The 25952-nt window shown below is 27.0% G+C and overlaps 1 protein-coding gene across 4 annotated transcripts in view; it reads left to right on the forward strand.

Annotated features, from left to right (window-relative positions):
- gish (casein kinase I gish) overlaps positions 1–22669 on the forward strand; it is a 107652-nt gene extending 84983 nt beyond the window's left edge. The window contains exons 4-11 of one of the 4 annotated variants that reach the window (XM_065507243.1): positions 980–1131; positions 2176–2290; positions 4028–4296; positions 4418–4588; positions 6506–6586; positions 10925–11023; positions 19898–20004; positions 21854–22669. In XM_065507243.1, the coding sequence (XP_065363315.1) occupies positions 980–1131; positions 2176–2290; positions 4028–4296; positions 4418–4588; positions 6506–6586; positions 10925–11023; positions 19898–20004; positions 21854–21905 (1046 nt within the window). In that variant the 3' untranslated portion in view covers positions 21906–22669. The remainder of the gene's footprint in view (positions 1–979; positions 1132–2175; positions 2291–4027; positions 4297–4417; positions 4589–6505; positions 6587–10924; positions 11024–19897; positions 20005–21853) is intronic. The other 3 variants (XM_065507235.1, XM_065507260.1, XM_065507250.1) reach the window with 3 other exon arrangements.
- The last annotated feature ends 3283 nt before the right edge of the window (positions 22670–25952 follow it).

The raw sequence follows: 25952 nt of genomic DNA on the forward strand, positions 1-25952 counted from the left end.
ACATCCCTGTCATTGCAACTCGAGGTTAGTGATGCCAACTAGTTTAACTAAAAACATATAAAAAAAAGTTTAGAAAGCATAAAAACAAGTAAAATCAAACAAATTACACAGAAAAACTAAATAATTTAAATAAGAGTGAGTGAAAATAAAAAGAGTACACTTAAAATTAATACAATACTTTATTGTAAAAAACTATCTATCTGTCACTGTAAATTTGTTTAGCAACATAATGTTTCTTTTTTCATTATAAATAAAATATTTTCCCCTCTCACTTTTCCGTTTAGCAAAGCCTCAACAAATGTCTTGATTTTATTTTTATAATGTAAATATTTAACTATAACTTTTATTTTCTAATTAAAAACAGCATTTGACTTCCATTTTTCAAATATGCCAAGAGAATTTCTACATGAATAAAAAAAATTACAATATAAAATTAAATAATTTTAATCATAATTAAAAAAAAAATACGATTTTGGGTGGTAAATCAACAGGTGTTTTTCATTTAAAAATTTAAACAAAAAAAATCAACGTCTACAATTTAAGCAACAATTTTTTTAAAGCACTAACAATCTTGTTTTTTTAAACAAATAAAAATACAGCTTTTTTGTAAATTAAAAAAAAAAAACAAAAAACATTTTATACAAAAAAAAATAAAACCCGGCAGCCTTCTCATAAATATTACTATTACTTTATGTTTATTTTTTCATAAATATAAATTTAAAAAGAAAAAATCTCTCAACTGCTCTTTATTACAAACCTTGACAAAAACAACAACAATCGAATTCCTTTAAAAACAAAAACATAACCTGTTTAAATAAAAAAAATAAATTGTTTTTTGCTGCTCCTCTTTTTTGTGTTAAAGGAAAATTTGTTTTTTATAAACATTGTCACATTTTTTCTTTAAATATGTAATAATAAAATATCAAATATTTTCCATATAATATTACAATTGTTGTTGTTATTGTTTTTGTTATTGTAGCAGAAGGTGTACCCGAAGTATATTACTTCGGCCCATGCGGCAAGTACAATGCTCTTGTAATGGAATTGCTCGGTCCATCACTTGAAGATTTATTTGATATTTGCGGCAGACGTTTCACTTTGAAGACAGTACTACTGATAGCAATACAATTAGTAAGTACCCTACAAAACCACCAAAACAACCAACCAACAACAAACCAAATAAACCACCAAAACTATAAAAAAATATATAAAAAAAGAAAACCTCACCTTTAAATCAAAAAAAAATCATAACTAAATTATATAAATAATCAAAAAAAAAAACACTTACAGAACACACATTTTTCTAATATTTAAACAAAAAAGACAACCCAGCATTAAATCAAATCAAACGTTTTTAACCCTTACATTACTTAGCTTAGGCCCGTTCACAATTTGTTTACTTTGCTGTCATAGTTTTTTTCTTTTTTTTTTACTAAAATCTCATTTAAAAATCATTTTTAGTTCTTTTTTTAAAAAATAATTAATACCACATTTATTTCATTACTTACTTAATTAAGGTTTAAGGTTTTAATTTTTATTTTATATCATATTGAGTTTTTCTCATTTGTTCTCCACTATATCTCTATCTATCTCTATTTCGCCCTTTAAAATTTATATTCATATTTAGCATTATTTAAATATTGTTATTATACTCATTTAGTTAGAATTTTATTGAGACCACAAATTGTTTAATATTTTTAATTATTTTATTTGAACCAAAAAAAAAAAACGCATGTTTTGTTTTAAATCATAATTTTTCTTTACTTTTACTTTGAATTATTTTTATTTATTTTGTTTGTTATTTCATTATAAACCAAAAAGAAAAAAAAAAATTTAGTAGCTTCTTTCAATAAATAATTTAGCTAAAATAATTTCATCTTAAAATCATATTTCTTTTCTTAAATAAGAAATTCTTATTATAAACATTTAAATAATTAAAAAAAAAAACCTGCGCTAGTTGAGACACTGTTTACAATTTTGTTTTTAAGAAAATCGGTTTTACATTAAAGAAACAATAAATTAATTTATAAAATTCCCTTCCTACCTTTAACCCTTTTTCCTTCCCACCTCCAAATTTAGCATGTTTATAATTTATTCTTTGTTTAAATTAATTACTAATTAAATTTTCTTTTTTTTTAAAAAAAAAAAAACAATATTTAAAAAAAACTCCTGCAGCTCCACCGGATCGAATATGTTCATAGTCGGCACTTAATTTATAGAGATGTTAAACCAGAAAATTTTCTAATTGGTAGAACATCAACGAGACGAGAAAAAATTATCCACATAATTGGTAAGTTTTACATTTATTCATTATTTAATTACAATATAATAATACGTACATAAATGCAATGAAAGTTAAGCGATTAAAAACAGCTATATTTATAACACTGCGTTAAGTCAAAGGGACACCAGTTTTGCAATGATGCCACTCTGTTGGCCTCTAACTTAAGCTACGTATACACGGTTTGAGATAAATTCGTAAATGCAGTAAATTTGTGGCAGTTTGCAGAAATAAATTGCATTTGGAAATGCAAGGATAATGCTACGTATACACGGTTGTCATATTCTTACAATATTGTCAGGAAACATATGGGTGATAACCATTTATTGAACATTTTCTGACAATATTGTAAGAATATGACAACCGTGTATACGTAGCTTTATCCTTGCATTTCCAAATGCAATTTATTTCTGCAAACTGCCACAGTTATTCACAAATTTACTGCATTTACGAATTTATCTCAAATTTTATTACAACAATTTCAATTTAATATGGAAAAGCATCATGATATTAATTATTATAAGACATTCATGAATGTTCAAGTCATTTTCTGAGAGGGATCTTGTATGGAGACTAGGGACAACTGTTGGCCGATTTTCGCCATAGTTTATAGAATAATTTCGGAGTATGAAATTAGAAATAATTTATGCAAAATTTTATCAGGATTGTCGCATAATCAATATATTTATGACTGCTCTAATAGTATTCCGGGAGACATTTAAATGAGGTTGTTGTGAAATCATGGACCGATATTGCCCATTTTCAATACCCAAGAAACCTTATGGCACTGCTACACGTTCAATATATATTGTGATATTTGGATCGCGACCCATTATAATGGATCACGCAAAATTAGGTTATTCTGCGATTTGGATCGCGATCCATCAATACTGCATGCTACAATTTCAATAAATATCTCGATACTGGATCGCGGTCAATAAATATTGAACGTGTAGCAGTGCCCTTATCAACAGAGAGTATTTGTGGAACATTTCAGCCAGCTAACTCCTTTAGTTTGTAACAGACATACGGACGGACTTAGAATATTATTAGGACCCCGAATATTTATACTAATGTGGGTATCCGACAAATATTTTGATGTGTTACAAACGGAATGATTTTGGTTATAAAAAATTACTCAAAATAATCGCGCCTATGAGAGTAGTTTTTGTTTTCACTTAGTTTTTTTTACTATTGGGAAAATGCTAGATTTTTTCAAATTGTTTGCTTTTATTTTGAAACATTTGTGCAATATAAATTTATTCAAAATATTGGCAATTGTTAGCTATGACCTTTTCCCATAAAATTATCTTATCTTGAAATCATTTTATTCATAAAAGTACTAGGCTATTTTCTGATCTCAAAGCTACAATTTTATATAATTTTCCGTCCTTGAACTCATACATTTCTACATTTTATTCGAAATTTTCGATAATAACACACATTTCCAACTTTTAATATATTATTATCGCTGTATACCTCAACTAAGCAGCAAAAAAACAAAAATTTGGCAACACATGCTTTTCAAAATGGCGTAATATTAATCAGTGTGGCCCTATTACCGTTTAAATCAGCACAAATGCGGTATTCCCGCTGTATTCTTCAAACAAATTCAAAGTTTTGTTAGAAATGATAAATAATGACTTTTGCATTTTAAACTTTCTCTATTTAATTGAAAATTGTATGTTCTAAGTTTTAAAAAGTTTCTAATTGTTTTATTTTTTGTTATTTCTTTTTATTTAACAGATTTCGGTTTGGCCAAAGAATATATTGATTTAGATACAAATAGACATATACCATATCGGGAACACAAATCATTGACTGGTACAGCGCGATATATGTCTATAAATACACACATGGGCAGAGAGCAATCTAGACGTGATGATTTAGAGGCATTAGGTCACATGTTCATGTATTTCTTAAGAGGTTCACTGCCATGGCAAGGTCTTAAGGCCGATACACTTAAGGAAAGATATCAAAAAATTGGTGATACTAAACGAGCAACACCCATTGAGGTAAGTTTTGATTTTTATTGCAAATGTTTTTTTATTATTTCAAATATTCTTTGTATTAAATGTTGTTCTTTATTTAATAAAACAATTATTTTATTATTTTCTTCTTTTTCCCTCTTCCTAGGTACTTTGCGATGGTCATCCTGAAGAGTTTGCCACATATTTACGCTATGTGAGGCGATTAGATTTTTTTGAAACGCCCGATTATGATTTTCTGCGAAGACTGTTCCAAGACTTATTCGATCGTAAAGGCTACGTGGATGATGGAGAATTCGACTGGACAGGGAAGACAATGGTAGGCAGTAAACGTGATACAATTTAACATTAAATTTTAAACAAAACAAAGAAATCAAAACAAATCTAAAATAATTAACCTGTGGGCCAATTGGAAAGCATTATTTTTTATAAATACTTAAACAAAAAAAACTAGTTTTGGAATTGAAGTATGAAATGAATGATGAATGAATTACTTGCTTGATTTTAAATGATAATTCTAAGAAATGTTTAAACAAAATTACATGTTTTGTCTTGAATTTAAAAAAGGTGCGTTTTTTATGTTTTAAAGTTAATGGTTTTGTTTTACATCTTTTTTTTAGTTTTTCAATTTGAAATGTTTAATTTATATTTTTCTTTTAGGTTTCAAGATATCAAGCATTATAACAAAATTTTATCATCAAAGTTTTTAAGAAATTAATGTTTAATTTTAAGAAATTTTAGGTTTTTTTTCAAAATGAATTTTCTATTGTGTTTTAAATATGATAAACTAAACTTTATTTTTTCTTATTAATAATTTGTTTTGTTTCTTGTCTCTTTTAAAAAACAATTATGTATTTTAAATATTTTTTTCTTTTGGTTTTTAAATTAATATATTTTTGTATGTCTCACACACAAAATTAACACTTACAAGAGCAAGGAACAACTTGAAAAAATGAAAGTTTTGAAAAATGCTCCACCTTCTCATTTAGCCAAAAATAAATCGGATAAGGTATCAGTTGTTGATTTATATTTTATGTTATTTTCTTTATATTTGTAAAGTTTTTAGTTTAAAATTAAATTTTATGTTTTAATAAGAATTTTTTTGTCCAGGGAATTTTAATAAAATTTAAAAACCATTTCTAAAATAACGTTAAAAACGTTTCTTTCCTGAACAAAAACTCTGTCTTTTGCTTAAGAAACTTTTGAAATATATTTCTAAAACCAAAAGCAATGAATTTCGTTTATATTAGATTTTCAAATGGTATGTTTTTACTAAATAAGATTGTATATTTAACAATAGCATTAAAAACAATCAAATGTGTAATATTTTTTAATATTTCTGCACTTCTGCTAGAGCTTTTTTCGTAAATAGTTGATATCACTACTTGAAATGCTTAATTAAGCTGGGGTGCTGAAACTGACAATTGGCATCACTGTCAAGAGGCAAATCGCAGAGAAAAACTTATGGCAACTCACTCCAATGTTGCCTAGTTATTTATTAAAAGTAACGGTATAACAGAGATGGATAATTGAGAAGAAATCAAACATTCTCAGATAATTGAGATATACCTTAACGGAATTTGTAATAAAATACATTTTCAATGTTCTTTTAACACAAAAACAAATGAATATTTAATTCTGTTCATTCATTAAAGTAAAAAGGTGAATTTTATTAAAAAAATAACCTGGAAAAATTCTTCTAAAAACAAAAATTTTACAGCTTTTTGTTATATTTCTTAAACTTGTTGGTTTTTTCTAATTATTATTTACCTTAGATAAAAAAAGTGCAAAAAAAAACAAAATCATAATTTTCTTAGAAACCGTATGCTAGCTGAGTTTGTGTTGCGATAATTTTTTTTAAAAAAATGACAGCAAAAAAAATGTTTTTATCAGTAATATAAACTATTCTATTTTATTATATTTAAAACCAATGACTAATATTATGTTTTTTTTTATTTTACTTTATTTTTTTTTCAAATTGTTTTATCATTACGCTCCTTCAACCAACCACATTCACATGTGTGTGTTATCATCATCTTTAAAACGAAAACTAAATTTAAAACAAACAAAAATTATCAACTCTGATGCATTGTGGTCTCTTGTTAATGTATGATATAACTAAAAAAAATAACAAAATCTTTTAATCAAAAAACTGTGTTACAACTGTCATCATCATCAACATGATCATTGGAACTTTGTTGTAAATGTTTTAACAACTTACTACAACTTACCACAGTCAACGCCGGTTGGTTCTTTACAGACAGGTCATGAAGTTATCATTTCACCAAATAAAGATCGTCATAATGTTACAGGCAAGGTAATGTATACATTTTTCTTTTTATTTATTTAAATTTTAAAATTATGTTTAAGATATTTGCATAAACAATTAAAAAAAAACAAATCAAATTCCAATTGAATTTAAATCCTTTAAAAATCCAAGAATATATTGTAATTGATGGTTTAGCAGTACATGCAGTGATTGACAATACAATGGAAATTTATCTAAATATTCAATTAATAAATTCTTAAGAAATCTACTTTTATTTACTTAATAATAGGAACATAATTAATTAAATTTTGAAAATAGAAAACAAACTAAAAATTATTCATCGTTATGGTATCCTTTTTCCAAAAATAATATCCTTTATGATATGAATTGGACCCATACCTTGCCCTGAAAAAAGGCATTTCACATGAAATATGTTCCCATTTCCCATTTTTCGTTCATAAACTTTGTTCATGTGAAAAAATTTCCCATGTTGTGAAATTTTTAGATGAAATTTTGTAAACAATAAACAGCTGCTACGAACAAAATCAACTATTGTGAATGAAAATTTTAGGGGAATATCACGATAGCAATTTTCCCTTCGAGGGAAATGGATATTTCATGGGAACATAAATTTCACATGTTTTTCACGATAGGGGTGATTATATCATCACCGCCAAACTTGACTGTCTTATTTATATACTTGGGGTCAAGTTTTCATTATATTGTCACTTATTTTGTATGTTTAATTAACTAAATTTTCTAAAAATCTATTTATTCAATTGGAATTTGTAATTTAAAGGGGCATTTTATTTTAGATAGAATTGCAGATAAAATAAATTCTATCCTATAAATAATTAAACTTTACAAAATAAAATGCCCTGTTTTTTTTTTTTTGTTAAGGTAAATAAGTTATTTTAAACTACATATATTCTTTATTTATTGGTTAAATTATTTGGGTTTTTTTTTTGTTCTCCTGTATAAACAACATATAATATTTCTTTTTGTGTATTTAAATTTCTACTCTTCTTTGTTTGTTTGGAAAATTTGACTTTTACTTTATTTTTAATTAAATTAAAAATTTCGTTTTCCTATTTTTGATTTAAATTTGTAACACATTGAAAAAAAAGGATGTTTCTTATTTTGATTATGAAGAAGAAGATGATGAAGAATATTTAATTTTGGAGGTTAGATTTTGTTTGTTGTGTACTCTGTTGTTATATTTTTCGCCAATTAAAAGCTAAGTTTAATATATAAAAAAGGGGCGTGGTAGAAGTACTGATAATATACATAAATTTGAGCTAGTGTTGTTTATGCTGTAAAAACTTTAGTGTCAATAGAAAAAATCGCGTTTTTTTCTAAAGTAATGGGTAATTTCTTGTGTAAAATTTCAGCAAACTTGTAGTGCTTTTTATTATTTCTGTTTTTTTTTTTTTGGGCTAGCAGGGATATTTTAACATTATTGTGTATTTTTCTTAATATGTAATGAATATTTTAGTTTGTCTAACAAAATACTTTTTTCACTAATATTTATAATTTTGTAATTAATACCTTTTTTTTAGTTAAAACTTTTTATTTTTTCCTATTATTTTATAACTTTGTAAACGCAAATTTCATTTACTGTACTAACTTGTATAAAATATTGCTGTAATTTTGTAATTTTTAATAATAATTTAATGGTTTCAAATAGTCAATAAAAATAAATTAATAAATTAAAATGAAGTTCTGAGCCCAAAAATTTTGATATGTATCTTAAAAATAAAACTAGTCTCATTTCATTAAAATCTATGTATAAATTTTGACTTAATTCACAATTACTAGGATCGCCTGGTGGTCAAATTTCGACCACTAATAACGAAATTATACAGTTACTTTTGAGTATACACAAAAATATTTTTCACGTTTGTGTACAAATGCACGTTATTTATTTTAATATAAAAACAAATCAACCATCAAACGCTCTCTTAAAATGAAGCGTATTTGTATGTGTTTGTATGATGATGATGGTGGCAACTTTAGAAAAATGTCAAAGGAAGTGCTGTATGGCCAGATTTCTGTCAAAATGATACCATTGCTTGATTGCGAATAAAGTAAAAATTGATGCATCAATTTTAATAAAATATGGCTTTATTTTTATAAATAACAGTTTATACCAATTTAAAACAATGAAATTTATAGGCTTTGAACTTCATTATCACATGTATGTTTGTAAATTGACAGCAAAGAGTTACGCCTCAGAAAAATTAATATTTTATCGATCTGTGTAATTGTAGTTTTAATATTTTGTAATTATAAAACTAAAATCTTGATAAATTATATGCAGTAAATAACCCTAACTTGTCTTCCTAACATTTTGTAAAAAAAAGTTATGAAAATTTATTTCGGTGAAAAGAGATTTGTAAAATAATTGATTATATCTAAGATTTAACTTTAAAATAATGGCGTATACTATCGAAATTTTCTCATGTTATATTAATAGCTGCGGAATTTTTTTTTAGATAACTGAAGAATTTTCTTTACAACATTTTTCATGAGATCGGTTATTGAAGATTTTCTTTAGAAAATTTCGCATGTTATAGATTACTGTTGAATAATTTTAGACAAATTCTAATGTTATCAATTACTGCGGATTTTTCTATAACAAATTGCACATGTAATCGATAACTGAAGATTTTCTTTAGAAAATTTCTTATGTTATCGATTATTGAAGAATGTATTTAGAAAATTTCTCATGTTATCGTTTATTAAAAATTTTTTTTAGAAAATTTCTCAAATTATCGATAACTGAAGAATTTTTTAGAATATTTGTCATATTATCGTTTCTCATGATATCGATAACTGAAGACATTTTTTTAGAAAATTTCTCATATTATCAATAGGTGCTGAATTTTCTTTACAAAAGTTCTCATGTTATCGATAGGTGCTGAATTTTCTTTAGAACATTTCTCAGGTGGTGCAGAAAATTTCTAATTTTATCGACAATTTGGCTATTTCTTTATAAAATGTTATCGATAATTTGAGACTTTTCTCGTAGTTGCTGTATTCGTTAAAAAATTGTTCATGTTATCGATAACTGAAGAATTTTTTTTTAGAAAATTTCATATGTTATCAATATCTGACGAATTTTCTTTAGAAAATGTCTCATTTTAGCGGATTTTTCTTTAGAAAATTTCTCGTTATCGACAGCTGAGGAATTTTCTTTAGAAACAATTCTAATTTTATTGACAATTATCTGATGTTATCGATAATTGGAGACTTTTCGCATAGTTGCTGTATTCAAAAACAGTAAGTTCTTCATGTTATCGATAACTGGAGAATTTTGTTTACAAAATTTCATGTTATCGATAACTGATTATCTTTAGAAAATTTCTTTATAAACAATCTCATATATGAAAAAATAATACCAATTTTCTATATTCAAAAGTTTAATAAAAAACATAAAATCCTTAATTAAATTTAGAATCTGTTTTTTATAAAATAAATAAATTCTTTTTGGAAAATTTACAAAAAGTTTAGTATTTTATACAAATTTCTGATATGAATTTATATTGGATTTCATAAAAACCAAGCAGCAAATTTATAGTAGAAAAATATAATTTGAAAAGTCTTATTTCTTAGTTGTAGATATTTTCTGGACCTCTCAGAGCTTTATTAAAACAAAACTCTTGTATTCTTAACGAGTAACGCACATTATAAATAATAAATCCTACTACAATTTTAGTAATAATAACTTTTTTGTTGTTGTTTTGTTGCTTTTTTTGTTATAACTTTACATTTATTTTTATAGTTTTCTTTTGTAAACATTTTTTATTTTCCAAAAAATTTCTTATGGCTAAAGGTTTTTTTTTCAAAATTTTATATGTATATTTTTAAACCAAAAAAAATTAAAAGAATTCAACATAAAACTTATGAAATTATTTTATTTATTTATTTTTTTCATAATTATCGAAATTAACCAAAAAAAAAACAAACAAAAACCAAATGATACGTACTACTAAATTGTATAAAAAAAAACAACAAAAAATATATAAAACAACGTTAAATACCAAAAACAAACAAATACGAAAAAAATGATGTATAAAAAATACCACCATCATCGGCTTTTTACCATCCATAATAAACCAACATCCCTAAATAACAAAAACATCCTTATACTCTGCTACCCACCTCTAAATGAATGAATGAATGCACTCTCCTCATCGAACAAAACAAATTGATTGATTGATCGAAAACGTTAATGAAACCAAAACAAAAAAAAACAACAACTCTCTTTAAATACCGTTATTTATTTTAATATAAAAACAAAACATAAAAACCAACAATCGCTCTCTTAAAATGATGCGTGTGTGTATGTGTATGTGTGTTTGTATGATGGGGTGGCAACATTAGACAAATGCCAAAGGAGGTGTTGCTGCGTGGCCAGATGTACCTAAACCAGGTGCTACACTGGGCAATCTTACGCCTGCCGATAGGCATGGTTCTGTACAGGTAAGTGCTGAGTGTCAAAACATAAACAAAAAATACACAAACATTCATGTTGTTCTTTCTTTTGCATAAATATGTGTACAAAAGAAAATCATCCATTTTGTTTCTATAATTAACTAATTTGTTTTCTGATGTGTAACATGGTTTCAATATTTATGTCTCTGTATAATATTTGAATTATATAATTCTATATGTTTCTATACTAATCCTTTTTGTGTTTGAAGGGGGGGTTAATTTTTGAAAAAATAAAATATATTTTTAGGTAAAAAGAAGATTAAATGCTAGAATTTGTTTAGTAATATTTAAGTTTATGTACAGCATATTGATTTTTTAAATGTATTAAATAAATCTAATTACAATTGGGACGATGGAGGGCAAATGCAAAACTGGCGAATATTATTACATTTTTATTTGTTAAACATTCACTCTCATCTAATATTTTTCATATCCACCAAAAAAAAAAATATAAACCCATGGAAATAGGTGATAATGTCATCCTTGATGTTAAATATTTCTTCAGACTTGAAGAATATGAAAGATAATTGCTTTAATGATTTTGTTCTTTCCTTCTGAAGTTGTTGAAATTAGTTACTAGGATTACTACTTCTACTGTAGTGAAGGTAAATCTTGTGATTGAAAATGGCTTTTATTGTTTGTTAATACTATTCTCCTTCATCTAGGTCAATACAATATTGCATGTAATTGCATAAATTTTTATTTGTTTCACTCGAAACGAGTTATTTTTATTAGTATTATGATGTGTCTATGAAATATCGTCTCCTCAATAGAACAAAGTGGGTCAAAAGATCAATTGAAATATTAATTTTGTTCCAGATGTCTACTAACACAAAAATGTTAAACTCAATTATTTGGAAATGGCAAAAAAATTATACACTATTGTTTTATTAAGGGGATGTATATGATCTGGTAACTCAACATATTTGTATGTGTCTATATTGGCAGCTCTCTTAAAACAAAATGTCTGCCAATTACAGAGATTCCATTTCCATAAAACAAAAAAAGAATGAATTTTACAACAATCGCGTTTTCAGTCATGGGAATTCGTTCATTTCACATTTTTTAAGTGCGTAAATAAAATTAAGTTTTTTTTATGTTTAATTACTTACATTTATTGTTGAAAATCATTTGTTAAAGTTATTCCAAAATCAAACTTAAAGAAGCCCTTTCTTTTTTGAACATTTTTTCACTGTTATGAAACCTACTCATATATTTTGGCTTTATTTTGAATTCGTGGACAAAATCGTTAACCTCATAATGCAAATTGGTTCGAAAATATCTTTAATATAATAACGTACTATGCGGAAAAATTCTAATCTGGATAATTCAAGATTATTAAAGTGTAGAGTTTTTGATTTTTTCCGATTTTCGCACTTTGAACTCATATTTGGGATTGGTGTTGTTATTTTTCTCGATTTTTATTTTAAAACAATCCCAATCTCTCAAAAAGTAGTCACTCGGGTGTATAGGGCGGATTTTTTTTTCAATTGGGAGTCCAGAACGTTCTTCCGTTCTTTTACGGCCACAACGAAATGCATTAAACCACCACACTCTGGTTGAGTTAATCCATGTCAAAAATCACAACAAATCATAGCACGAGCATATTTATAATTTCATTACACATTTTGGTTGGAGATTAATTTCCCAAGTCTCCATAAAAGTGCTTAACTTGCGTTGACCTACTTAAAAGCGTATGCAGTAATCCTCATAATTGTTTTTTTTTACTTTAAATACATACATTTTTCTGCTTGTTTTGCATTTGGTGGCCCTCGTCTCAATTGTAATTAAAATTAAACATGATTTTAAATTATCCTTTTCTCCTCCTGCTCCCTGTGCCTTTAAAATATACTCTGTTTATTGTTTTTGTTGTTTGTTTTCTTATGTTTTGATTTTTCTTATCGACCAATTTATCCCGTTACTTTTTTAACTATTGTTCTTGTTCTTCTTCTACAACTATTACTATAACATACTCTCTCTATCTCTCTCTCGACTTACTTACGTATGAAACCTGTTGATTGATTGATTTTTATGCAGACACTTATATTTTTGATGTTTTCATTTCTAATGTTTTCACTTGATTTACTCTACATTTACTCAAGGTACTCTATCTCTCTGTCCTCTCTCTGTTCTTAATTTCACACACACACTCAACCACATGCAGTTGAAAATTTCTCCAATTCTTTTGTTGTTGTTGATTTATTTACAATTATTGTTTCCATTTCTGTCATTGATTTTTCATCATTTTTATTAATCTTGGAAAATTCAACAAATTCATTTGATTTTCTTAATAATAACTACCTGTATTGATTATTTATTTTTAGTAGTTTTGTTGTTATTATCTCTCGTATACATTTGTGTCTAAATGTAATTTGGTTACATTTTAGCTGAGTACTTTTTTGAAATATCACCAAAAAAAAAATAACACCTTAACGTAAACGTGCTGCTACCGTTGTGTAGGAAGTATTTAATGATTTTATCGTACATTCATACACAAAACATACAAACATTACACATACTTTTAAACATACATATGTAGTACTTAAATCAGGGATGCAAAACTGAAAATTACAAATAGTACCAAGATGATGGAGAAATTTTACCCATAGAGAAAGGTTTAATTTTAGATCTTAACCAAAAAAAATAATTCGAATTATAGCTGAAACATGGATTTTTTCACCACCTAGTCGGCCCCAAAATTTTACACACCATTCCTTGACCATAAGTATTGATGTAAAAACTTATGCTTGAAATTTTGAAAGTGACGACTTTATTACAACGTCCTTGATTAGTACCTTTTTAGTTAGTTTCGAAAAGTGCCTGCTTTTGCATCCCTGTTTAAAAATACGTTTTCTATTTACTATTCTCTCCATTAAGATTTTTTTGTTTTTTTGTAAAGATTGATTATTTTTTCGTTTAAGTAATTTTTTGGGAAGGTACAAGTATTTTAATGAAAAGTATACACAGTTGTTAAGTTAAATAAATATGTTTTATTTTTGTTGTTGGTATTATGTAATGCACAAGGATTCATACATAGATACATTCATATACATTCTACATATTTGCATATTTATTTCAAGGATTCGTTAAATTTATTTTTTAAACATTATTATTTATTCAATTGTAAACGTTACGTTTATCTGACTTACTTTTAATGTTACACATTTGCATAAATTTATTTTGTTAAATAAACTTATGTAAATATAAATATGAATAAATATGTATAAATTGTAAAGGGCTTTATTTCGCAAATCACTTTAAATAAAAATTGTCATACATATTTTGAAAAAAAAAATGTATAAAGGGATTTAGAATTTATAATATAGAAGTTTGGAAGAAAATGAGAATTAAAAATTATTTTGAAATCAAACAACAGCAAAAATAAGGTTTGATATAAAATTGAGAAAGTTTAGAACTATCCCAATTATTCTTTAATAATTTATTAAAACACTTAGGCCCGTTTTCTCAATGTATCGAAAAACTGCCTGTTACTAAATGTCGACATAAATTTATCAGGTCCGTTAACAATTTTGATTTTCTCAATATACCGACAAAAAACATTATTTTCAGATGGCAATACCTCTCAAAATATATGTGAAAGTTGGAAACCCTGCCTTCAAGTGACAACATGTTTACATAAATCAGCTGTTTAACAGTCGGAATCTTTTGAAAAATTCATTATCCTGCATGTGGCCTGGCATGATAAACTCTTTTAGCATTCACTTGGAACTCATCCTCCATCAAATTAATGTTAATTCCTCTATTAAACTTTTTTTATAAAATCTATTTAATTTCGTTTACAAAAACACAAACACATAAAAACTATGAACAGCAGTCAGCTGATTGAATTTATCTGTACGATAAATAAATAATTGGCAGATGAGGTCGGGTTAGCTTTGCGAGCAAATGAGACATTGAGAAAACAAAATTTCTTTAATCTGCAGTTTTTCGTTGGGAAAAAGATAATCACCTAATGAGAAAACGACCCTTAGTACGTGGGTTTTACTCTTGTTTTGTTTATGATGTGATACGTCAAGTCTGACATCAGGCTCCTGAAATTTATAATTGTTTATTGTTATACTCATGACACAACTATATAAGGTACACTCAGTAGAAAATAAATTCTCAATTATACAATTCTTGTAACGTCAAACAAAAGAAAATATGAAAAAAATCAAAATCAAAGTTTGACGTTATAAGAGTAAATATTGAAAACCCTCCCTAGTGATTCTACCTTCTACAATTATTGTATCATGGTTATACTGAAACAGTTTCGGGATGTTAAACGTTAATTTTGACAGGGGACATGGAAAAATACTGCTTATTCCAATTACATATATTTCAGAAATTTATATAATTGCATTTCAAAATAATTTAATTGCAATTCAAAATATTCAATTGTGTTTAAAAATTTGTATTTATTTGTATTTGAATTCAAATTTTCTGAAATATACACCCCTTTGTCCGGATGGTTTAAATTCCATTGTTTTTATTCCGATCGATTTCGTTTAAGGTTCTTCAGATTCCGTGTAACTTATTAATTCAAAAAATATTTAATAGTTCTGTATTTCTGATTTTAATTTGACAACGTTTTTAATATTAAAACAAAAGTCAGGACACACTTAGAAAGGTGACTGCATCACTACAACAATACAAAAACAACAGGTACTTTGTTTTTGTTAAAAAGTAGGTGAACGGTCAAAGTTGCCTGTTGTTGTTTTTTTGCTTTTGGGTTTGTTGTATTTTTTCGCCACAACAACCACAAGTGAATTGACAATTCAAACTGAATACAAAAAATAATCAGTGTGCTCTGACAAAAGTGAAGTTTATGGTACAGAAATTAATTAAACTTTTTAGAGAAACAAAGAAATTTCAATTCCACTTTAAAAACTGTAACTGGTTTCATTCCGAAAGAAATTTTCGTTTTACTTTTTCTGAAGAAGCAAAATGCCGAATTAATTCCACTTTCTATAGGAATAGAATTCTGTGACAGGCCTGATAAGTTGGTCTGAATATTGTTGGTAATTTATATTTAAAAATACAAATCATACGACTGACTAGGCTAGATATATTTATTGGAAGTTTTATGCAAATCTTATAATTTGTGTATAAAAAGCATAGCACTTCTTACATGTCGGTTTCAAGTGAATAACAATTGCAAGAAAAAGAAGCGAAAGCAAAACAACATCAGTTGTCAACAGTGTTTATATAGTGGTTGTTGTTTTAGTTGCACAAAATCAATATTATTGTTGGTAATTTCTATTCAAAATACAAAACAATTCAAACAACTGACTTGTTTATAAATGTTGATTGAAAGATGCAAGGCGTATTAACAAGGTGAGTGCGTCCCGGCAACAAATACAACAATGCAAAAACAACAGGCAATTTGTTTTTGTTAAAATGTACGTTAAATGTCAAAATCAAGGCGAATTAAAATATTACTATGTTATTTACAATAACAAATGTAAACATAAACAATGTTTGACATATAGTGTACATAAAACCACAGCGAATTAAGAAACAGCTGATTTTATGCACTCACTTTGTTAATACGCCTTGGAAAGATGTATGCAAATCTTATAATTTATATGTAAAAAGCATAGCACTTCAAATATATCAGTTTCAAATGAATAATATTTGCAAGAAAAAGAAGCAAAACAACATTAATTGTCAACAGGATTAACGGGGTTGTTGTACTTTTAGTAACAAAAATCGTCAATATTTATTAGGGCCGAACAAATTATCAAATTATAGTTACTTGTAAGTATCAAATAATACAAAAATATAAATTATGATCCTGATTCAGTATAACAAGTTTAAAATGTTTGTATCATTATTCAATTTTGTTGTGTTTTTCATAGAAAATTTTAAAAATTTTTTGTTTATGAATCAGCCCTTATAATATCAGCTAAATAATGATGGTAAACCTCATTAATATTAGTGGTGTCCATTTTAGTGGGAAATCGCCACAACTGCCAGACCCTAGTAGATAATGATTAAATTTGTTTGAACTACAAGTGGTATGAGTAATATCTCATGTAATTACAATTTGTCTGTAAATATTTAATATGTCAGTTTCCAGTGAATGGTATTTGCAACAAAAAGAAGCAAAACAACATTAATTGTCAATAGGGTTAACGGGGTTGTTGTTTTAGTTGCACAAAATCGCCAAATTTATATTAGGGCCGAACAAATTATCAATTAGTTACTTCTAAGTATCAAATAATAAAAAAATATATTTAAATTATACTATCAGCTAAATAATAGTAAACGTCTTTAAATAGAAAATTTTATCGGCAAGTTTTTTTATAAAAATTTTTAGCGAAAAATCGCCACAACAACTGCCAGTCCCTAGCAGATAATTTTAAAATTTGTTTGGACTGCGAGTGGTATGAGTAATATTACTTGAAAGATTAATATGTATAATAGAGATGAGTGATATTTCCACTCCTGTGATTTAATCAGCGTGATTAAAAAATCACTGTTACTGAATATAGCAAGTAACAGATACATTTAAGTCAATCTTTGATATTGTTCAACATACTTTTAATGTTGTTCTTTTATATTTTTCAACATACACTGATAACAACTGTTACTGACCCTAGGATACTGACGTATCAATATTTATTGCTGCAATTGTCAAATTTCATTGCGTCCATAAAATTTGCGATGTGTAGACAGCAAATTGTCATATGTAGCAACGACGTTCTTTAAAAATCACGGGATCGCTCATCTCTAAAGCACAATATGCTGTTTTTAGTACAAATTAATATATAAAATATAACATCAGCCAGATAAAGAAGATACATTATTATACCCTTCGCCATGAGTAGCCCCTAAATAACTTACATACATGATTCATACATCAATATGTCGGGAATTCTTTCGGCTCGGTTGCTATTTTAAATCGGCCCACAAATGGCTGAGATATAAGGAAAAAACCGGGAAAACCTCGACTTTTGGCCTATTTTTGATCTATATCTGGATTACTAAGTCATTAATATAGACAATATGGATATCTAATGATAGATATTTTAAAGTCCATTCCGATGTATATAAAGCTATAGTAAGTTGGACCTACAACGGGTCAAAATCGGGAAAAATATATTTTAAACCGAATTTTTTTTTCATCAAAAATTTGTTTTTGTCATAAATTATTTTTAAAAAAAAAAATTTTAAAAATTAAAAAAAAAAAATTTAAAAAATTAAAAAAAAACTTTTTTAACAATAATTAAAAAACAATTTCGAAAAGAAAAAAACTTTTTTATAAAAATATAATATATTTTTAAGTATAATTTGGTGAAGGGTATCTATGATTTGGCACAGCCGAATATAGCTCTCTTACTTGTTTACATTGAAATTTAAATCGGCAAATTTATTACAAAAATTGAGAAATCGTCCGAATTGAATAATTTAGTGGACTACAAGTGGTATGAGTAATATTTCTTTTTTTATATTTAAGTACCAATAAGCCAGAAAACCACCAATGAAAAGCATTTCATCATATCCCAGTCTCCATAAAATTCAATATTTCATTTCCTTACCTCAAACAAATATCATAAATAAAGCACTTTGATCATTATTAATTATTTTGAACAAAAAAAAAATGCATGAATGAGTATTGGAAAGTAATTTTAATATTAAAACAAAAGGAATGTTATACTACAGTTAATTTAGTTGGTAATAGTTGTTGTGCATGTCAAAGGAATGTTTAATATTTTTTCTATACAATTTTAAGCACACAATATTATTTTCTTTACTAAAAACCCAAACAAAATTGCAAGAATATTAAATAGTTTTAAGTGCAACAACGAAAATTAAAACAAAATCTTGAGAATGATAGTAGAGCAATGTACTCAAAGCTAAAAAAAAACAAATTTGATTAATTGATTTAGAAACAACCCGAAGATTCAGGCTCGGATGATGATAGTCCTTTTGATGCTTATTATGAAATCGAAAGAGAAGATGAAATATCAGTTAAGGCTGCTACTGCTGCTGAACCCACTACTACTCCCAATAATCCCAACTCACCAACAACAGAACATGCGACGACAAACAATAACACGCGAACACCTTCGGTGCCACAAAACTCAAACGAATAGTTGTTAGATCAATTAAAAAACGAATTGATTTTTAGTTATTGTTAATCAAATCTAAAATCTATAACATTTTTATTTTAAATTTTGTTTAAGTATAGTGTGTCTTTTTCATTATATAAGTACATATAAAAAAAAGGTATACAAATATTTATTTTACATGTGTGATGTGTATTTTAAGTGTGCGTTCAGTGTGCAACTGTTGTCTGCAGTAAACGATCTTGTGGTTTGAAAACAAAATGCTGATTTAGGTCAAAATCTCAAGTTGAAGCAGTAGCAATTTTAACTGAATTTTTTTCAATTGTTAACTATTCTATTTGGAGTTTTTTTTTATTTTTTCTTAAAATAATTGATTGGTTTTAATTCGATTTTTAGCAAATCTACTTAAATCAGCATTTAATGTGTGTATTTTTTCTTTCTTTTTATATTCATTTTTGTTTGATATATCATTTGAAAAGATATGTTATTTACATAAATACATTCATGTAGTAGATGAGATTACATTGTATGTTATTATACGTACACCCATTTAATATTTAGTTAATATCAATCTATCTATCGATGTGTATTATTTTATATAATGTAATCGTATTTTTGGAATATGTTTTATTTGTCAAACAAACAGAAATTGGGTTTAACTATTTCTCAAATAAATGTATAATCATTTATGTATGTTTCATTTGTTTACAATTTTTTGTGTTTAAATATAAGAAAAAAAACTCTAATAAATAAAATTGTTTTCTTTTTGTGTTCTTTTCAATTCTAGGTTGTGAGTTCGACAAATGGTGAATTAAATGCGGACGATCCCACTGCTGGTCATTCAAATACTCCCATAACACAACAGCCTGAAGTCGAGTTGGTCGATGAAACAAAGTATGTTTTTTTTTTCTTCTACAATATTTTATTATTTTTATAAAATATATAAGGTTATTCATTCCAAAAAAAAAAAATGGAAAATTACACTCTGATTTTTTTACACAACAAAAACTTGAACAAAATTCCACAAAAAAAAATAAAAATTGCCATTTTTCGTTACGAAATGCTGGTGGTTGATATAATTTTTCTGTTAGAATATCATTAGGATAATCATAAATAACCAGATATTAGTAAAATGGGTGTTAAAATTTTCTTATAAAAGCCAATTTTTAAAGCTAATGTTATTTTAAATCTGGTAAGATTAACTGCGTAAATGTTCACATTGGCACCTCTCTTAAAGCAAAATGTCTCTTTTTTCTCAAGCTAAAACAGTCTGGTAACTTAATGTAAAAAGTGACAACCAGGCATGGAAGTGTCGTACCATTTTTATATTCCATTTCATATTCATATATGTAACAATATTTTCTATTAGAAAATGTTGTGTATAGCATAAATTAGACTACAAAAATAACTATGATTGAAGCGTTAATTACACTAAGATTGAATTAAGCTGGACCATAAAAAAGAACTACGAAGCTCGAATTGGACTTCAAATAGAACTATTATTGAAGCTTAAATTAGACTAAGATTGAAAACAACTACGATTGAAGCATAAATTAGACCAAGTTTTAAGCTCAAATTGAACTGAAAAAAGAACTACGATTGAAGCATTAATTAGACTATGTTTGAAGCTCAAATTAGACTATAAAAAGAACAACTATTGGACTACGATAGAATTTTAAATTGGACTATAAAAAGAACTACAATTGGAGTTTAAAATCGAAGCTCAAATTGGACTTCAAATAGAACTATGAATGAAGTTTAAATTGGACTAAGATTTAGGATCAAAAAACACTATTACAAGAACTACGATTGAAGCAAAAATTAGACTAAGTTTGAAGCTCAACTTGGACTATAAAAATAACTAAGATTGAAGCTCAAATTGACTTCAAATAGAAATATGATTGAAGCTCAAATTAGACTATACAAAGAACTATAATTTAAATGTAAATTAGACTAAGATTGAAGCTCAAATGGGACTATAAAAAGAACAACGACCGAAGCTCAAAATGGATATGATTAAAGATAAAACTGGACAAATTCTTACTAAGATTAAAGCTAAAATAGAACTAACTATAATTGAAGGTAAACTGCACCAAATATAGATGTACGCTTTAAGCCACAATTGATGTTCAAATTGGACTATACAAATACCTACGATTGAAGCTGAAGATGGACTTCAAATACAACTATTATTGAAGCTTCAATTAGACTATAAAAACACTTACGATTGAAGCATAAATTAGACTAAGATTGAAGCTCAAATTAGACTATAAAAATAACTACAATTGAAGTTTAAATGAAACTTAAATTGAACTATAAATAGAACTACGATTGAAGCTCTAATTGGACTATAAATAAATACTGTGCGTAACACAATTTTCTATAGAACCTTAAGTGTATAGCAGTAATTTCTGTAGATAATGTTGTGTATAACAGTATTGTGTGTATAACAGTATTTACTATAGATAATTTTGTGTATAACACTATTTACTACAGACAATTTTGTGTTTAACAACATCTTCAATAGAACACTTTTCTATAGGAATTTCTGCGTAAAGCAAAAAATTAAATTTCCATCCCTGTTATCAACAAATAACTGTTAATGTGAGAGATGCCAATTTAGCAAAACTAAAAACGCGAGCACCAACTAGTTGAACTAGTTTCTCTTGTAGTAATTTTATTTCGAAATTTAATAAATAAATAAATTTATATTATCCATATTAACTTTCATTCTCCCTTGCAGATGTTGTTGTTTCTTTAAACGAAAGAAGAAGAAATCATCACGTCAAAAATGACTAGATGGTGTCCAATGTAGTCCAGAACGCGAAGCAGTTACTTTGCTACGCGCCACTTCACATTCAAATTCAAGGGATAGCGTTTTAAATAATCCTAGCCAGGATTATATACAACAAGCAACGTCACAGCATACGTTGCGTTATCCTCCATCCGCGTCAATGTTGACGCCTACACCAACTACTAATACACCGACACTTCCGTTGTAATTTACATTTAAAATTTAAACAAACAAAAAAATGCAAAAAAAAAAATAATAAAATTACAAAAAAAAACATTTAAAAAAAAATCCATAAAAAATAAAAAAAATTATATTATACATTTATTAATTAGCATTATTATTATGATTTATTATTAAACATAAAAAAAAATATTTTTTTTATTTTTATTTTATTATTTTTTTTTTAATTTACCAATTTATTATTTTGCGTTATTATAAATTATTATAATTCTATTATAAATTAATTAAATGATTGATAATGATTAATTAATTAATGATGATGATGATGATCAAACAAAACAAGATTCATAAAAGAATGAAGTAATTAAAATCACAACCTACAATTTACTTTAACAAAATTAAAAAAAGAAAAACATGAGAGAGCCTTAAACAAAAACTTTAAAATAAAAACACAAGAAAATAAACTACAAAGAAAATAGGCGAAAAATATTAATTTGTATACAAAAATAAAAACAAACAAACAAAAAAAAAAAAAGAAAGAAAATATATATAAAAAGAAAATTATTTAAAAAAATAGCAAACAAATTATTTTTCTTCTTCACATAAGGGCTGTGCAATTTTTATTGAATTCTGTTTGGTTTATATTTCGATGAAAATAAATTTAATTTTAGTAAAACTGTGAATTTTCGAGTTTCAACTACCAAATAGTTTTTATTGAAAGAAAATAAGCAAGGATTTGGCTGAAAGAAATAAGACCCAAAAAAAAGTATACAAAATAGTATTATTATTTCTTCGAAAACTGAAGCGATAATAAAATGTACTTGTAAAATAGAATATGCCATGCTTTTTTGAGATTTGTCTGTACGACTAATTAGTTAGCAAAAAAAATCACTAAATTGTCATTACAGAATACAGGGATGTATTTTCGTGAAATTTTGTGTAGTGTTGCCATAAGTGATGATTAAATTTTTTGAGGTTATAAATGTCTGATGTAAATTGTCCTTAGAATATAATTTAGTTACTGATTCCGCTTATTTGATTAAATATTTTCCTAATATAGTACAGTCCAACTGAATAATTGGTTTCGGATTACTCCAAAAATCGGTCGAATACCAATATTCGGTCGAATAACGAAACCGAATGATTTAAAAAAGAAAAAAATGTAAAGAAGAAACAACTTTTCAACTATCAAAACTATTCCCTCAACAAATTTTGCAATTCAAGATGAAAAATATAAGATTAATAGATTTCACAATGTAAAGTGGGTGCTGCAGGACACAAAAACTGAGCTGAAACATGGTTTAAAATAAAATATTTTATTTGGATGTTAATAGTACATTTGAAAAGTTTCGAATTTTTTCGTATTGGGCCGAATAATGATTTCTTTAGTCGAATATTAAATTCGGTTCGGTTTCTTTGTAATTTTGTAATTTTTACCTTATAGATATGACGATTGATTAAGCCATGTCCGTGTGACCGTCTATCCGTGTTTTCAAAAGCCAACATAACCTACGGATGTAGCCATGAGAATATTGGTATTGAAAATCAACTAAATTAGTAAATAAATGAATGATATATAAGCAACCGCTCGACTACCCTATTTTGTATTCAAAATCTATACACAAAGACTAACTTTTTGAAAAACTTAAAGTATGGAACTAGAAACAAAGAATTCCCTTTGAATTGTGGTCGTTCCCAATTTAGAAAATTGGATCGACAATAGGTCAATTTCGGGGAAAATAGTTTTTAAATTGACTTTTTAAAGAAAATCTTTGCAAAAAAAAACCTATGTATATAAATAAGTAAATGAAGGGTGTTTCATTCATTTAAATTTAAATAAAACAAAGTGTATATGAGATATAGAAATGTTGTAAATGTCGTCCGTCGCGGTTTCGCTGGGTTTGACCGGTATGTTGGCTTGTGACTTAAGAAATCCTCAAAAGAAAAAGCTAAAGTGGTCAAATCTCACGGTCTCGATGGCCAGTTCACATCATCTCCACGTGAGATGACCGTGCATTCAAATCGCGCGTGCTGAATGTCCAATGTGGAACGTAACGCCGTCCAGTTGAAACCAATTCAGGCAAAAAGAAACGACATATAGCGCTCGTCTCAAAGTAATATGGACCAAAGACGCCGCCAGCCCAATATCCACACAAAACAATGACTTTTTCGGACTGGATTGAACGCTCTTGAATCTCATGTGGATTGTTATCGTCCCAAAATCGACAATTTTGTTTGTCATCCGAAAATGGACCCAATCGCTGAAGATGATTTTTTGGTGAAAATTAGGGCCAGTTTACAACTATACCAGCGCCCATTTTGATAAAACCATTTTATCATTTGCACGTGTTGTTAAACGCTATATATGTATGTCCATGGTGATTTGACAAAACAAACTGAATAAATTACAGCCAATTCGACAGATGTAACTTCAACAATATGGCCGCTATCAACTGTCAAAATTCTGAAGTCCCTATTGGAAGACCCTTCATTTATATAAAGTGTATAGCCAAGATATTATGCTTAAATTTAATGCACAATACGACATGGGAGCGAATATACATACTTGTTTTAATGGAAGTTGTAATTAAAAGGTTAGACGTTAAAAACATTTAAAAACCTGTGGGTTTACTTCGTAATTCGAACTTTTTTATATTAAAATCCTATTGGAAATTTAAAATTCCTTAAACATTTATTACATGCTATTAGTTGGGTACATTTTCAAACATATCTTCATCTAATGAAATAGTTGTTGATGCAAAACTTTTAGATACGGTTCACTTCATGAAAATGTAAAAGATTTTGAGTGAGAGAATGATTTTATGAAAAACCTGCAAATCTTGCAAATACTTCAACAAAGCTATGTATATTCTAACATAATTCATTTATTTTAGAATTGTAACGGCTTTTCTTGCACTAAGTGCACTTGCGCTATATACTAAGTGACATTTTGTAGTAAATGTCTCTGTAATAGACCGAAATTGTAATGAACAAATTATGAATTTTACTCCCTAATTCGAATCGAAAGGAAATCGTTTCGAATTACAATGTATTTAGAACACAATTTCGAACATTTCCGTTTTCGGATTGAGTTACGCAGTAACCCCCCTGTATCTGTTCATCAGACCACGTTTTTGGCGGTCGGGTAATGATTATTATAATACATGGTGTAGGGTATAAAAATAATTATTAAATATTTTTGGAATTAACAAATAATGTTGAACCGTAAACGAAACCGATCGGAATAAAAAATACGAAATTGAAACCATTCCGATCAAAATGTATGACAGGCTTGTATTTTGTCCATGTTCCTCACAATTATATTAAAAATGTTAGTAAAAATTAGTTTTATGTCAACTGGAATCACATTTTCAAAAGAGAAACTCTTTTGTTGAAAAACACTTGTTTTTCAAATTCAGTTTTATTGATATCAATGTAAAGAAGAAAAATTAAAATAATTACCCTCCCTCCTATTCTGTAAACAGTATCCGAGAAAGGTTTTCATTTTCAAAACGAATTCACATACATATTTTGATTTTATGTAAAACGAATCCAAATGTCGACAGACATTTGTTTACATGACCGCATAATTTAAAATTGGGAACCATCACTTAAAATTTATTAAGTAAATGTCAAAGAGGACGACATCTCAATTCATGGCATTTCAACATTTGACAGCCAATTTACTTTCTAACCTCAAATTTTATCACCCTTTATGTAAGAATCGATCAGCAAACAATCAATGGCTTATCCAACTTTACTTCTTTATGTATCAATTCACTTTTTTCTCAAGAATCCAAATTGATGTATTCTACATTCTTGACATTTCATCATTTGACAGCTAATTTACTTCCTAACCTCAAGTTTG

The sequence above is a fragment of the Calliphora vicina genome, chromosome 1 (genome assembly GCF_958450345.1).
Source record: "Calliphora vicina chromosome 1, idCalVici1.1, whole genome shotgun sequence".
In the NCBI taxonomy this organism is placed as follows: Eukaryota; Metazoa; Arthropoda; class Insecta; order Diptera; family Calliphoridae; genus Calliphora; species Calliphora vicina.